Source organism: Erpetoichthys calabaricus, chromosome 5 (genome assembly GCF_900747795.2).
Source record: "Erpetoichthys calabaricus chromosome 5, fErpCal1.3, whole genome shotgun sequence".
NCBI classification, from domain to species: Eukaryota; Metazoa; Chordata; class Cladistia; order Polypteriformes; family Polypteridae; genus Erpetoichthys; species Erpetoichthys calabaricus.
Window position 1 is genome coordinate 198,552,145 of NC_041398.2, and position 13,704 is coordinate 198,565,848.

The window sequence follows — 13,704 nt, forward strand, 5'->3', positions numbered from 1 at the left end:
GGGACCTAAAAAGTATTTTGTTGTAATGAAATCGTAGTAGTAAGATCCTGTATTTGTCGCTATAGTGCTTTCTTTAACTTGCGTCCAGGCATTTACAATCACTTCAATAGGTTCTTTCACATTAATTTTCATCTCTGCCTGCCTACAAGTTAAGATGATGAGATTTTTTCTCAGCATTTCCTTTGCAATAATAAATTTTCAGGGTGTGAATGATGCACAAATCCAATGGCTAAAGCACTGCCATGCAATTGGGTGGGAGGAACTCGAACATTATCTAAATGTAGAAGCATGGTGTGTGTGAGCAGCACAGTTATCAATCAGAAGTAGAATCTTCCTTTCTTTCTTCTTCATATTGTGAGGTTTCTGAACTCTTTTCGGAACCCGACTCGCAGAAGTGCGTCCCAAAGCGTGACTGCAGCATCTGTGGAAGATTGCTTGTCACAGTGCTTTATCGGAGTGCAACAGAAGCAAATCCGAGCCAGTCACGGTATAAGTGCCTGTCATCGATGGGTGATGCAAGGAACAATATAACTGCAGGGGACAGTATTACTTGGCTACTAACTTGGCCATGACCCTACCTGATTGCTCTGTCTATGTATAGGAGAGTGGTAGATCCCGCTACAATAACTAACCGTGCTGTTCCTGTTTCAAGCTGAATAAAGCTGGTTTTGCTAAAGTACTGAGACACAGACTCATGTTTTGGGGTTCATGACTCACGTATCATAATATTCTTGTCAAGTTGTCGCAGCCAGTTTCCCAAAATACTTGCAGGGAAGGAATGTAACATGCTTAAAACACTGAGGCCTGGTCGACTTGTCAATGATGAGAGGAATAACTGCTTTTTCGATGTCTTCAAATGCAGCAGTTCACATATGTTTGTGCTGAGACCAAAGGTTTACAACCCTAGATTTTTCTTCTATTTATGCTTGGTCTTTTAAGAAAGTTGACAATGATGATGGTGAAATTCCGAATTCACTGGCAACATCTTTTTTCTTTTGACATAATCAAGAGCCCCAAAAATTTCAAGTTTTTTTTCTAATGTGAACTGTCTGCCATTTCTATAGGAGGTGATAATGAGTTAAATTCCAATGGATGTTTTTCAAATGTTGATGAGCAATAAGCAAAAGGTATTGCTGAAAACCACAGAAAACAAACACAGCAAAAAACAGTAGGAGGAAAGTTTGAAGAAAGAGAAAAAATTACATTGTTTCTATTCGGAGATTGTTGTGCACTGAGCTGCGACCACAGAACTAACTGCTCTGTGGATGATTCATTCAGGCATTTCAAGGTCTTTTGGGCACTTCATTGTAATGAAAGTATCTGCTGAATGTATTTCGTAGTAACAAGATTTTTATAGCCTCTGTCTTATGGAGAAACTGTCAGGGGCCGTAAAATACTTCGTTGTAATGAAAATTTAGTTGTAAAGATATTCACTGCAATGGAATTTTACCTGTACATATATATATATTGTCAAGCAGGTGCACTTAGGAGGCATCCTCAAGGCTCTATGCAGCCACCCAACGCAGAGAGGGGATGCTCTTGTTAACACAATCTTTCATCCCATCCGCAATTCAGGGGAACCTCAAATGGAAGATGAGTGGCATCACTTTAGGACCTGCTCCTTCCAGGAAGATTTTACATAACCAACCATTACCGGAAGGAGGAGGTCAGTTTTTTGACAAACCGTGCCTGACAAGGAATGCTCAAAAGTACACTATTCTTTTCTTGTTTTAATACCTTTTCATGCTTTTTATTTTGGCCAGATTTTTCCCTCACTACCCTTAGATTAAATGGGGGCCCACTGATTCCTCAACACTTGCAGTGAATTATTAGAAGGACATTTTTGAAGCTTGCAAAAAGACTGCAGAAATATGTAGAAAACACATAAGACAAAAATATATTAACAATACTAGAAATGATTTTTATCACATAAAATCATATACTTCATAAATATTAATGTTATGTAATATTTCTTAACTTAAGTTCATACTATATGATTAATATTAAATGTTATTTTTGTTCAAAAAAATAGCGCAACTGTTGGATCTGCACCCATTACCCGTGCACTATTAGAAACCTAGACAGATTTCTAGCCATCCTTCTCAACTCTCACCTTTCTCACTCACTTGTCAATTTCCTTTCTCTTGATTTCTTTTTCTCTTATTTTACGTATCCCTCTCCTATTAATCTGTGTGGCCAACCCCAGCCAACGCTGTGCTCTCTTCATGCTTCTAAATGGCAATCAACTCATTAATGTGAGTGTCAGTCAGGTAAGTTAAAATAAAGACTAAAAGAAATAAATAAATGAAATCATATAAATTTTCTGCTGTAACACATTCCCACCATAGTTAGGGAGGCCCAAGTATGATTTGTGAATTTTCCCTTTTCCAGGTGTCTTCAACCCCTAACACTCACGAATGTGAATGTGCATGTATGCAAAATTTCACACTTCTGTTTTCAAAATGATCACCCATACACTACAGACAATAACTTTCAAATAATTGCTTTAAATTTACATAGTTTACCATTTCATGTTTTGTATATTTTTTGCCTGCATATCATAAATTATGTTTGCATTATGTAAAGATTATAACAAGAACTTTAGGTTATATTTGCTTAAGGCAAACTCATCATCACAAATGCTTGTCAAAAATACTTACACAGCGGCTGGGTGTCGGGGAGGTAGTGTTGGAAGAGGTGGTGCTGGAGATGGTTGGGAAGTTGGAGGGGCACCAGCAGGAGGTGCAGGACCCGGTTTAGGGATTCCTGGCTTAGATCCTAAAAGAGGAAAAAGCAAAATCAAGCATCTATCATACTCACTTACGTAGAAGATAATAGAATTACATATGACTAAATCAAGTAGTATCTACAAAGGTGACACAAAGAATTACTCACACAAAAACACTCTGCCACAAAAACAGCATAGAACAATATTTACAAAAATAAAGGTATAATTACTGTGTTCATCAACACTTGTGTTGCTGTATATGTCAGGGCAAATGACTAATAATTTATTATTAGGTACATGCCACCATTGAGTAAGTGGAGTTACAGACAGGTGGAATTTCAATAAATAAATATTCAGCAAGGTGAAATTAAGGACAAGAAGTATATATGTGTTTCGAAGTTCATGTTTACTTTCATTAGTCCATAGGACAATGAACTTTTTACTTTCATGTATTTCTCTGACAAGTACAAGTAATACAATAAGTGTATTTTTCAGTATGAGAAACTGTTGGGTAAATTTATATCTTGTGGATAAAAACTCTCTCAGTCTGTTAGTATGAGTGCTAAGGTTTTTAATAATAAAGTTTGCATTTCTAAGGTAGTATCTATTTAATACTGTATGTGCTGAAAAGCTGTGTGTCCATAAAGCACCAATTACACCATCCTTTGCAGTGCTTTTCATTGCTGATCTGAGCAGTTGCCATGTTATGCAGTCAGTAATTTCAGGTTCCACTATACACCTGTAGACCCAGTAAGCATAAATGAGGACATCTGGGCTTTCCTTATACATCTAATTAAATAAAGGGCTTTTTCAGTCTGACTTCCTGACTGTAGCCAAGGTATGCTGCGCTCTCAGCGATGGTTGTTCCAAGTAATTTATTAATGTTTGAAAGTTTTTCTTCACACCAAGAAATATGGACACATGAAATATGTTTCCAAGTAATGTGGTGGACAGTAGTAGTTCAGGAACATTCAAAACTCCACTTGATGTTGTTTTGGATGAATTAGGAGGATAGGACTGCTGAGCTTTAGTGAGCTAAATTGTCTGTTATTGTCAAAAGATTTTGCAATGTTCAAATTTAAAGCTGCTGACCCTCTCCATAGCATCCAGACCAATGTAAATTGGCGTGTGGTCTGCCTCCAGCTTCCTGGAGTCTATGACCAGCTGCTTAGCTTTCTTGACATTAAGAGAAAAATTGTTGTTGTTCTGGTGCCATGGGTTGATTTCTTCTCTGTAAGATGTCTCATACTTGTTTGTGGTTAGGACTATAATGGTGGTGTCTTCAGCAAATTTAATGATGGAGTCAGTATTGTATTTGGTTAAATAGTGATAGATAAACAATGAGTAAAGGAAATACTAAGCACCTGAGGTCTCCTTTTAGTTGAGTTGTTAACATCAATACAATACAATACAGTGCAACTTATTTATTGAATAACAATCTTCACTGAGTGCCAGTTATTCAATTAAAATACAAGTATCGATTCGTTCTTTCACTCAGTCTTCCACTTTGCTTACATCTTAAACTTAATTTTTATTTTCCTTTTTAGGCTGTTTAGCACTACTGCAGCTTTAGCCATTTTAAACATCATGGTTCCAATGCTGGTGTCATCTACAAGGGTTCTAATTTTATTTTGGTACCTTTACTGATGAAACAGGACACATTTCCATTAGATATGGATTAGTGATTGTTTCACATGCAAGTAACTTTAAAAGTAAAAATAAATCTATTAATATCGGTATTTGACACTCCATCTTGACCTAGTTTGTGGTTAGAGTTGAAAGAAAAATGGGTGTTTTGAGTCCTATGCTGTAAAATAGCAGCACCCATGAAAATAAATACACAAAATGGCCGTGTATATCACCTGCCAACTGTTGGGACTGTCCGTTCCTTCTTGAAATATTTCATGCTTCTGCACAGACGGCCATTTTGTGCACGTGACTCTATGTATCATTCTATCAGGGAACCTAATACACACAGGGTATAATGACCCCTAGCAGTCCCAGTATTTCTATAGCAGTATGAAAACATACATTGTCACTATTCCTCCTCACTTTTCTACTGTTACTTTGACTTTGGTGAGCCATGCTTTGTCCTATAGTGCATTTTCCTGCCTGAAATCCACCAGACCACCCATTTACAATTGGTGAAAATAAAACTTTGTCACAGAAGTTATGGTATATACTTGGTGTGACTGCATTATTATTTACTTTTCAAGGAAATCTACATCTCCCTTATATCAATAAGAACAACTCAAACAGTTATGGTAGTGCAGTGTACCAGTTCTGGGCAACACCTCTGAAACTATCCTAAACGTAACTTCTTTCTTATTCTGTTAGTCTTTTCCAACAATATGTGAAGCAGCATATCAGGGGTTCATAGTAGTGCAAGTTGTTGTTTTTTTTAAACATTTTGGCTTAGAATTTGTGGCGTGTTGGAGTGTGTTGGCAGAAATATGTGAGCCCCCAGCATGTTTCATGGGGGAATTGGTTCATCACTTGTTCATGTATGAGCCCAAACAGCATAGCCATTCTTCTTTGACAATCCGTGGGTTATTATGGAAAGCACCTACACTCACAAGGATAAAATGGGTCTGAGTAGGAGAGAGGTTCGAGATCAAGAATGAAAAGGAGGACAATCAGAGAAGAGAAAGCCACAGAGAAATGAAAGAGAAAAAGTGTAGAAGCATAGGAAAAGAGCCAGTTCTGAGAAGAGGAGGCAAGGCAGTTGGGATGCCAAGTGGTCAACCAGGGGAATGGTGCTCCAGGGCCAAATCGCTCCAGTTGAGCACTGGGAGCAGGAGCAGTCAAGTGCTCCCAGGGTCATCCAGCACATGCCAGTGGATAATGGTAGAATAAGGGAGCCGTTCTTTGTGAATCCTGGTAGTGACTGGCTCAGGTCACTGGGATATAAGCTGGAAAGGGCTGACCACGTTTGCTGAAGAAAGAATTAAAGTATATGAAAAATGGAAAATAAAAAGAAAACAGTGACAGATAAAAAGTTAAGTTACAGCATTTTTGTGCTGCACCAAAATGATTTATGGTATGTATATTATAAACCCTATCTAAAGTTATCATATCTGCCTGAATCTGACCACAAAGACATCATACACCAGCACCACATACAAGTGTCTGCTTTTTTTTAAAAAGATTCCCAATTTAAATAACAGCATTCCACAACAGATAAGAACAGATATATATATATATATATATATATATATATATATATACATACATACACAGACAACAATTTTCCCACATGTATATAACATTAAAAGCTACCCTGGCACATGTGAAAATCTGTGTGTCACCTTAATGCTTACAAATAATTTACTTTATTAAATTTAATAAAGGTCTAACACCACATCAAGGAATAGCTCCTCTCTTGCTTCTGATAGTCCCTGGATAGTTTCTGGATACCATGACCCTGAACAAGATTAAGTCAGTTTGAGAATGATACAATATTAATCAGTAATAGGATGGTCAAGTGGTTAGGGCTGTTGTATCATAGCCTCAAAGTTTAATTCTGGTCACTCTCTGTGTGGACATTTTGTATTTCTCCATTTGTTTTCTGTTTTAAATGATAACACAAATCAAGTGTGTCTATTGTTGGAATGGTGGGACAATGGGTAGTGCTGATAACTTGAGGAGACTAGGTAGAAACTGATCATTTTCACTTTATTCACACATCAGCCTGACTTTGGTCTACAGTAGACAAGAGTTGGTTCCTACCTTGCACCTCATGCTACTATAATTGGTTCTGTCTTACTGTGATGCTAAAAGAAGCATGTTCAGAAAACGCATGGATGGACTGATAAGTGAAGCTACAAAGTTCCATTCACAGTTGAATCTTGCCAGTTTCTCATGGCACTGCATATACAAACATAGAATCATAAGATAAATGGAGGATGGACCAATGAAGGGAAATGTTAATAAACATAAATGCTCAAAATTATCCATTCATCTGTTTTTAAACTTGATTAAAATTTTGGAGTATCACAATCTTTGCAAAAATGTATAATTTTTCTGTCCTTCCATTTGCAAAAGAGAGTCCACATTCCAGAAGTATCATAAAGTTGACACAAGTTCAAGTACAAAGTCACTATTATCTGTAGAAAGGAAAGTGAAAAATCTGATACTCTTCAGTCCCATGATTAAAAGTATGAATGGTCAAATGTGGATCAGCTGAATGCTGATTTACAGCACAGAACTTTTTCAAATAATTATTATTATTCTTTCTTTCTTAAATTTCCATGGACACTGTAAATATATTTTGTATGTTGCTCTACATAAAAGATATCTTGTTTCATTCAACCATCATTAATTTACTCCTGCTCACCAACCGGGCACAATGACAAATACTTTAATATGTATGTTGTCTTCTCCTAAATATACTCAAATCCAAAAGAGCTTGACTTTTGATAGCACATGCTATTAGCTGAAAAGTAAAAGTTATTTTAAGAGTTAACCACAGTGAAAAGAGTTGCTCTTAAATATCACTACAGTACCAGCATTCTGCTATAACAGTGCTAAATGATCCCAATAGGTTGCAGTGTACAGTGTTACAGTATCAATACAACAAAACACAATTACAGGGATGGTTTCCCTATTAGAAAATTTTTTATTGAATTTATTAAAAGCAAGTAACATTCCATACGAACTATCAAACTTAAAACTAAATTCAATTCAACCCCTGCCCAAGAGAAACAGAGGAAGGCCAACAGCCAGAGTAAAGGTTTAAGAGTAGAAAAGAGGGAGGAGAATCATTTTCTCCAATATAAAAGCCTATTCTAAAATGTTATTGATTAGATCCAGCCAAGTTTTTAAAAAGTTTTGAACAGATCCTCTAAGTGACAATTTGATTTTTTCCAATTTCAAATAGTAAATAACATCAGTTACCCACTGAATTAAAAGCGGTGGGTTAGGATTCTTTCAGCTCAGCAAGATAAGTTTATGTGCTATCAGTGAAGTAAAGGCATTGACAGTTTGTTTGTTCTTCTCCACTTTAAGCCCATCTGGGATTACACCAAACACAGCCGTTAATGGATTAGGAGTGATTGTGACACCAAGGCTGCCTGATAGGCATTTAAAGATTTTGGTCCAAAATGTGGTTAATTTGATGTATTAGAACATTTTGCCTCTAAATTATAAAGCAACGGTTTTTAGGCTTTGTAGGCTTATTTATAAGCTCTTATAAACAAGCTTTTGCCACTTTGAAGTTTCTTTTGAGCTCTTATGAGCTCTTCTCCAGTTCCTGCTTCTGCCATCCTCACCAGTCCGTTCAGTGGTGACCTACCCATCAGACTACATTCACACACTAATTAGCCTTAATTACCATAATGCCTTCTGCATAAAGCAAAAGGCAAGTAAATAAACCTAGCTTGTCTCCTTCTGCTATTTTTTCACATATTGTGTTCTTTTTTGGGAAGGAAATGTTCCTCTGCAATACTAAATGTAATACATGCTCTCCCTCAGGTCACAAATCACACAATCAATCAACAAATAAACAACCACCTACCATGGTGTGATTGTGACAATGCAGGTTCTGCTCCATGCTCCCATCTTGCTTCTGGGAGCTCTGAACCCGACACCATCGGTAATGTCACCGATGAGCTGGACAGTGAAGCACAACAATGAAGCAAGGGGATAGTGCAAAAAGTGCAAAGTGCTTTTATTAAAAACAACAAAATCAAAACAGTGTTCAAATAAATACTGCAGTGTCTCTCAAAAATCTTCAAATAAATAATCCCATAAAAACAAGTGAACTGTGGAGGTAAAAACACAATAGAAAAAAAAAATCCTTTAAAAACAACGAGGTTAAAACAATGGCTGGAAGCAGTCCTTTAAAAACAGATCCCGGTGCCTTTCTACTGGTGACTCCCCTGCTTCTCCCGTCCAGGCTATGCACCAGGGGAGCAACCCTACCTGCAGCTGATGTTCTCTCTGCTTTCATCTGCTGGTCTGTTCACCTTTCTGACCCCTGGCTCCGTTGGGCATCATCAGACCGTGGCTTTGGCTCCCCAGCGACCAGGGCACTCACGCTGGGGCTTTCACTTCCCAAGTCCCAACTCCTGCTGCCTTTTCGGCCATAGGGCTCGTTTATACTTCACACTCAGAATGTGTACGCGCCCGCATCATGGCTGCCATGCGTTCCCAATGTTCATTTCACACATCCTCTGAGCAGGTCCTCAGAAATTAACACGACGTGTGCGCGAGTTGCAGTACCAGCAAAATGTCGGGGGGCGCAGTGTGATAAAAGTCGGAACGTGATGTCAGAGTCTCTGTTTACTATCTACATGTGACAGAAAGCCTCTATGCAGATCCTACGGGATCGATGTAAGCACTTCGATGTTTGATGAATGGTTCGATGTGGTGAAGCAAAATGCCAACATACAGATGCATTCGTGGTGCTTTTATATTTAAGGGTCACATATTCCCGATCGTAATGACACGATTCATTTTAAAAGTTTCACATACCATCTTTTGTGCCGTCTTTTTTTTTTTTTTTTTTGCAACTTCACAACAGCAACATAATGTACAGCGCTGTATTTGAGCCACAGACAAAAAAAATGAAGGACAAGTGTGAACACGTGTATTTTGTGATTAAAGTGGATATTTCGGCTTTAATCTCGAAATGTCCACTTTAACCTCATAGTTTACTTTATCATTAACACTAGAATTACCAGAGTCTACGAAAAAACTCGTAGATCCGGCCCACCTTAAAACCATTCGCAGCTCTCTTTTGTCTTCTAAATGTGCCGATTAAGACGAGCCAGCAAACAGCCGGCTATTCCATCCCCCACCGTCGCAGAGCGTTCACTAAGTTTTCCCAGCTCTTGCCTTGTTTGATTATCTGGGAGTAACTGAACTGCTAGAGTTTTAGTGTGGAAATAATAGATCGCTATTTGAAACACACACAGTTCATGTGTGTTCCATTTCTACAGCAATCTGTGTAAACACATTTTTAAAACAGAAACGTTTTTCATATTTTAGTAGTAAATGACAAAATGTAGGCATAAACTATATAATGTATGAAGCCTGAAGTCCAAAGATCAAGTAAAAACACTTCCACAAAAGGTTCAAGACTGATATAATAGCTTCCGTGGCGTAGCGGTAAGATTTGCTGACTTGTAATTGAGAGTCCCCGGTTCGATCCCCACTCACTCCTATATTTGCCGTTTTCAGTAGTGAGCTCCTCTTTTTGTTAATATTATACAGTACACTCATACATTTGGTTTGCGTCTGTAACACACGGTGTGCATTTATAGGACTTGTAAAAGTTACCGTTTTTTTTTTTACTTTTATTCTCTCTAAATCATGATCACGATACATACTACCCCCCCAACCACCAGGGATCTGACGCTGTTATTTTTTATTTGAAACGGAATAACTGGAGATGTGAGTGGTGTTTTGAGACAAAGGAACTGGACATTCTCTCATCTTGAGGGATAAAAGCTGACACACAAACGCTGGCAAATCTGCCTTCTTCGTATCTCACCGTCACTTGATTTTTTTATTCGGTTTTATTGAGTGTTCCTGCTCATGCTGAATTAGAGTGCACCTTATGGTGAATGATGTCAAAACAACAAAAAAACACAGACGTAGGTATATATGATATTTGGAATTATTTGTTTTATGACCTGTATAGTACATTTCGGAAAACTTTGTGGCACGGATGCAACATTATTCATATTATTCATATTCATTCGCATAACATCTTGCGTTTTGTAATCAGTGAATGCGTATTTTTTTTTTCCCGATCTTGCCAGTCCCCACATGTTGCTGTATGCTGTTTCTTTTGTATACTCCAGGACATGCAGAGGATAGAATAGTACAGAGCAGTAAGTTCAGCGTTATATGCAATAATCAGATTCAAATGTTAACTGTTCACACACACGCAAGGATAGTCTTTCCTACATTTACAACGTGTGTACCTGTTACAATGTACACGCTTCTCTCTATGCTGTGGTTCCTATTACACACCTGAAAGAAAGAGACAATATATGTGAAAACATCATCGCACTAATGCAATATTATTTGAAAACGAACAGCGTCAGATTGGGTGTGGATTTATGTTGGCGCTATTACTGAAAGAAAAAAAGATCAACATATGCGTTGATCCAGCAGAACTGAATAAGCTCACGCGCTCTAGCATCCCCACCCCCGATCTGACTCTAAGAAACAGCGCAAGTACAGACGCAAACCAAGTGTGATCAAGATTTCCCGGTTCGATCTCACTCACTCCTATATTTGCCGTTTTCAGCACTGAATAAGCTCACACGCTCTAACACTCCATACCCCCCCCCCCCCCAAAAGAGCAGCTTACTACTGAAAACGGACATAAAATTTATAAATTGGTATGCACTGTAAATCATTAAGTTTAAAATGTCGATCGCGGTTATTTCTGTTAATTAATTCATGCTTTTTACTTAGAGTCAGAACAGGAGCTTGTTCAGCTTATTCAGCTTCTGATCTGACTCAAACAGCGCCAGTATAACTTCACACCCAACCTGACGCTGTTCGTTTTCAAATAATATTGCATTACTTCGACGATGTTTTCTGATTGGTACTATTCGCGTCATAAAATGATTTCTTCACATATATTTGTCTCTTTCTTTTTTAAAATGTGCATTGTAGCACGCAGCAACTGGCCACCTTCATGTTCTTGCGCACACTGAATAAGACAGCGCTATATGCAATCATCAGATTCAAATGTTAACAGTTAACAGTTATATAGCACGGAATAGAAATCAGCAGTTCTTAGCATTGCACCACGCAAGCTGTCATATCAACCGCCTACTGTACCTTGCTTTCTTTTTTCTTTGGTTATATTCTTGAATAAAAGTGCACTTGTTTTATTATACTTTTACATGGGGTAGGGAAGGATCCTGAACACGACTGAGACAATGAAAAGTGAATTAAAAAAAAAAAAAAACAAAGCTAACCTTTGCAAATATCATAAATTACACTGGCTGTTACAGACTGAAATCAAATGTATCTTTTTATTCTAAAATAGTAAAAATAAGAACACTTCACATCTCATAAGGGAGTCATGCAGGATCGAACTCATGACCTTCTGATTGCCAGTCAGCAACTGATACTGTTGCGCCACGGCGGCAATCATAGTAAATAGGTGTCAATGTCCCACACTAAGGCAGCTTTTTTGGCGGTGGCTTTTTTTTTTGTACCTTTTGTGAAAGTGTTTCTTTGATATTTGGACTTCAGGCTTCATACATTATATAGTTTATGCCTACATTTTGTCATTTGTTACTAGAATATAAAAAGCGTTTCTGTTTTAACAATGTGTTTACACAGATTACTGCAGAAACGCAACACACATGAAATGCGTGTGTTCCAAACAGCGATTTATTATTTTCATTCTAAAACTCCACTCACTCCCAGATAATCAATCAAGGCATGAGCTGGGAAAAGCTCGTTTACGTTCTAAGTCGGTGGGGGGATGGAATAGCCGGCTGCTGGCAGCATGTCTTTGTAAGTACATTTAGATTACAAAAGACGCTGGCAGAGAGGTGAGAACGGTTTTAAGAAGCGATTTAAGGTGGGCCGGACCTACGAGTTTTTTCGTAGGCTCTGGTAATTCTAGTGTTAAAGCAGACTGTCGTAAACATCATCCCAGTTTTTAATTGCTACGGCAAGCAGCAATAGATCACCACACAGAACACATTAAATGTTTGATATTCCAGTTCTCTGCACATTTAGAATCTTTAGATTTATACTTGATATCACTTTCACGATGAAATGCATTAACACTAGAATTACCAGAGCCTAAGAAAAAAACTCGTAGATCCGTCCCACCTTAAATCGCTTCACACTTCTCCATCAGCGTCTTTTGTCCTGTAAATGTGTTGATAAGCAGCAAGCAGCCTACTATCACATCCCCCACTGCCGCACAGTTTTCTCAGCTCAAATCTGTTTACCTGTGTGTCAGTTGCTTGGAGTTGTAAGAGTGAGAAGTCAAGCAAAATGACACCTTTTATAAATACTATATCGTTATTTGGAACACATGCATTTCGTGTGTGTTCCATGTCTACAACGATCTATGTAAACACATCATTAAAACAGAAACAATTTTCATGTTTTAGTAATAATTGACAAAATGTAGACATGAAGTTTATAATGTGTGAAGTCTAAAGTCCAAATATCAAAGAACCACTATCACAACAGGTACAAATATAACAGAACAAATGTGCTCAGTCAGTCTGTAACAGCTGGTGTAAATGTGTGATACTTGTATAGGTTAGATTTGTTTTGTTTTTCTTTTATTCAGTTTCATTTTCTGTCGTGTTCACGATTCCACCCTACCCCCCCCCCCCCCTCCCCATCTGACACTGCTGTTTTCACATAAAGACGCGCTATAGCTCAAATGTTATTTATTTGGATCACATAAAGACGCGCTATGGCTCACTATAGCTCAAATGTTATTTATTTGGATCACATAAAGACGCGCTATAGCTCGCTATAGCTCAAATGTTATTTATTTGGATCACATAAAGACACGCTATAGCTCGCATGTTATTTATTTGGATCACATAAAGACGCGCTATAGCTCGCATGTTATTTATTTCGCCAACGCTACATCTTCCAGATCTAAACACTAGCATGGTGTATGTGCCCAAAAAAAAGTCTAACTGCATTCTCGTACCATTGCTTGCGTACTAAAGTGTCAGCAGGTATTTTTCGTGACATTACACGTATAATTTGTGAGCATGCCTTTGACGATCAAACAGAGGAAGCTCTGCAGTTCACTTGTGACTTTATGCTGTAGATCTGGCTCTTACGTACAAATGACGGTGCATGTGCCCAAAACATTAACATTTATATTTTACTTACATAAAAGCCAGAGCTAATGTTATTTACCTTGAGTTATTTACTTACATGACGAGTGTTCTACATCGGATCAAGAATGTACTTTTGCCATCGCTGTACTTTGTATATGTACATGGGAAGCTCTGCACTGG

The 13,704-nt window shown here is 37.9% G+C and overlaps 2 protein-coding genes across 5 annotated transcripts in view; both read right to left on the reverse strand.

Moving 5' to 3' along the window:
* Positions 1–13,704, reverse strand: part of LOC114652160 (FYN-binding protein 1-like) — a 1,204,993-nt gene that overhangs the window by 57,403 nt on the left and 1,133,886 nt on the right. The gene's annotated exons all lie outside the window — the stretch shown is intronic.
* The window catches only part of LOC127527982 (FYN-binding protein 1-like), a 218,789-nt gene that overhangs the window by 14,955 nt on the left and 190,130 nt on the right, over positions 1–13,704 (reverse strand). For all 4 annotated transcript variants that reach the window (XM_051928493.1, XM_051928492.1, XM_051928496.1 and 1 more), the window contains exon 3: positions 2,661–2,778. In XM_051928493.1, coding sequence (XP_051784453.1) covers positions 2,661–2,778 — 118 coding nt within the window. The remainder of the gene's footprint in view (positions 1–2,660; positions 2,779–13,704) is intronic.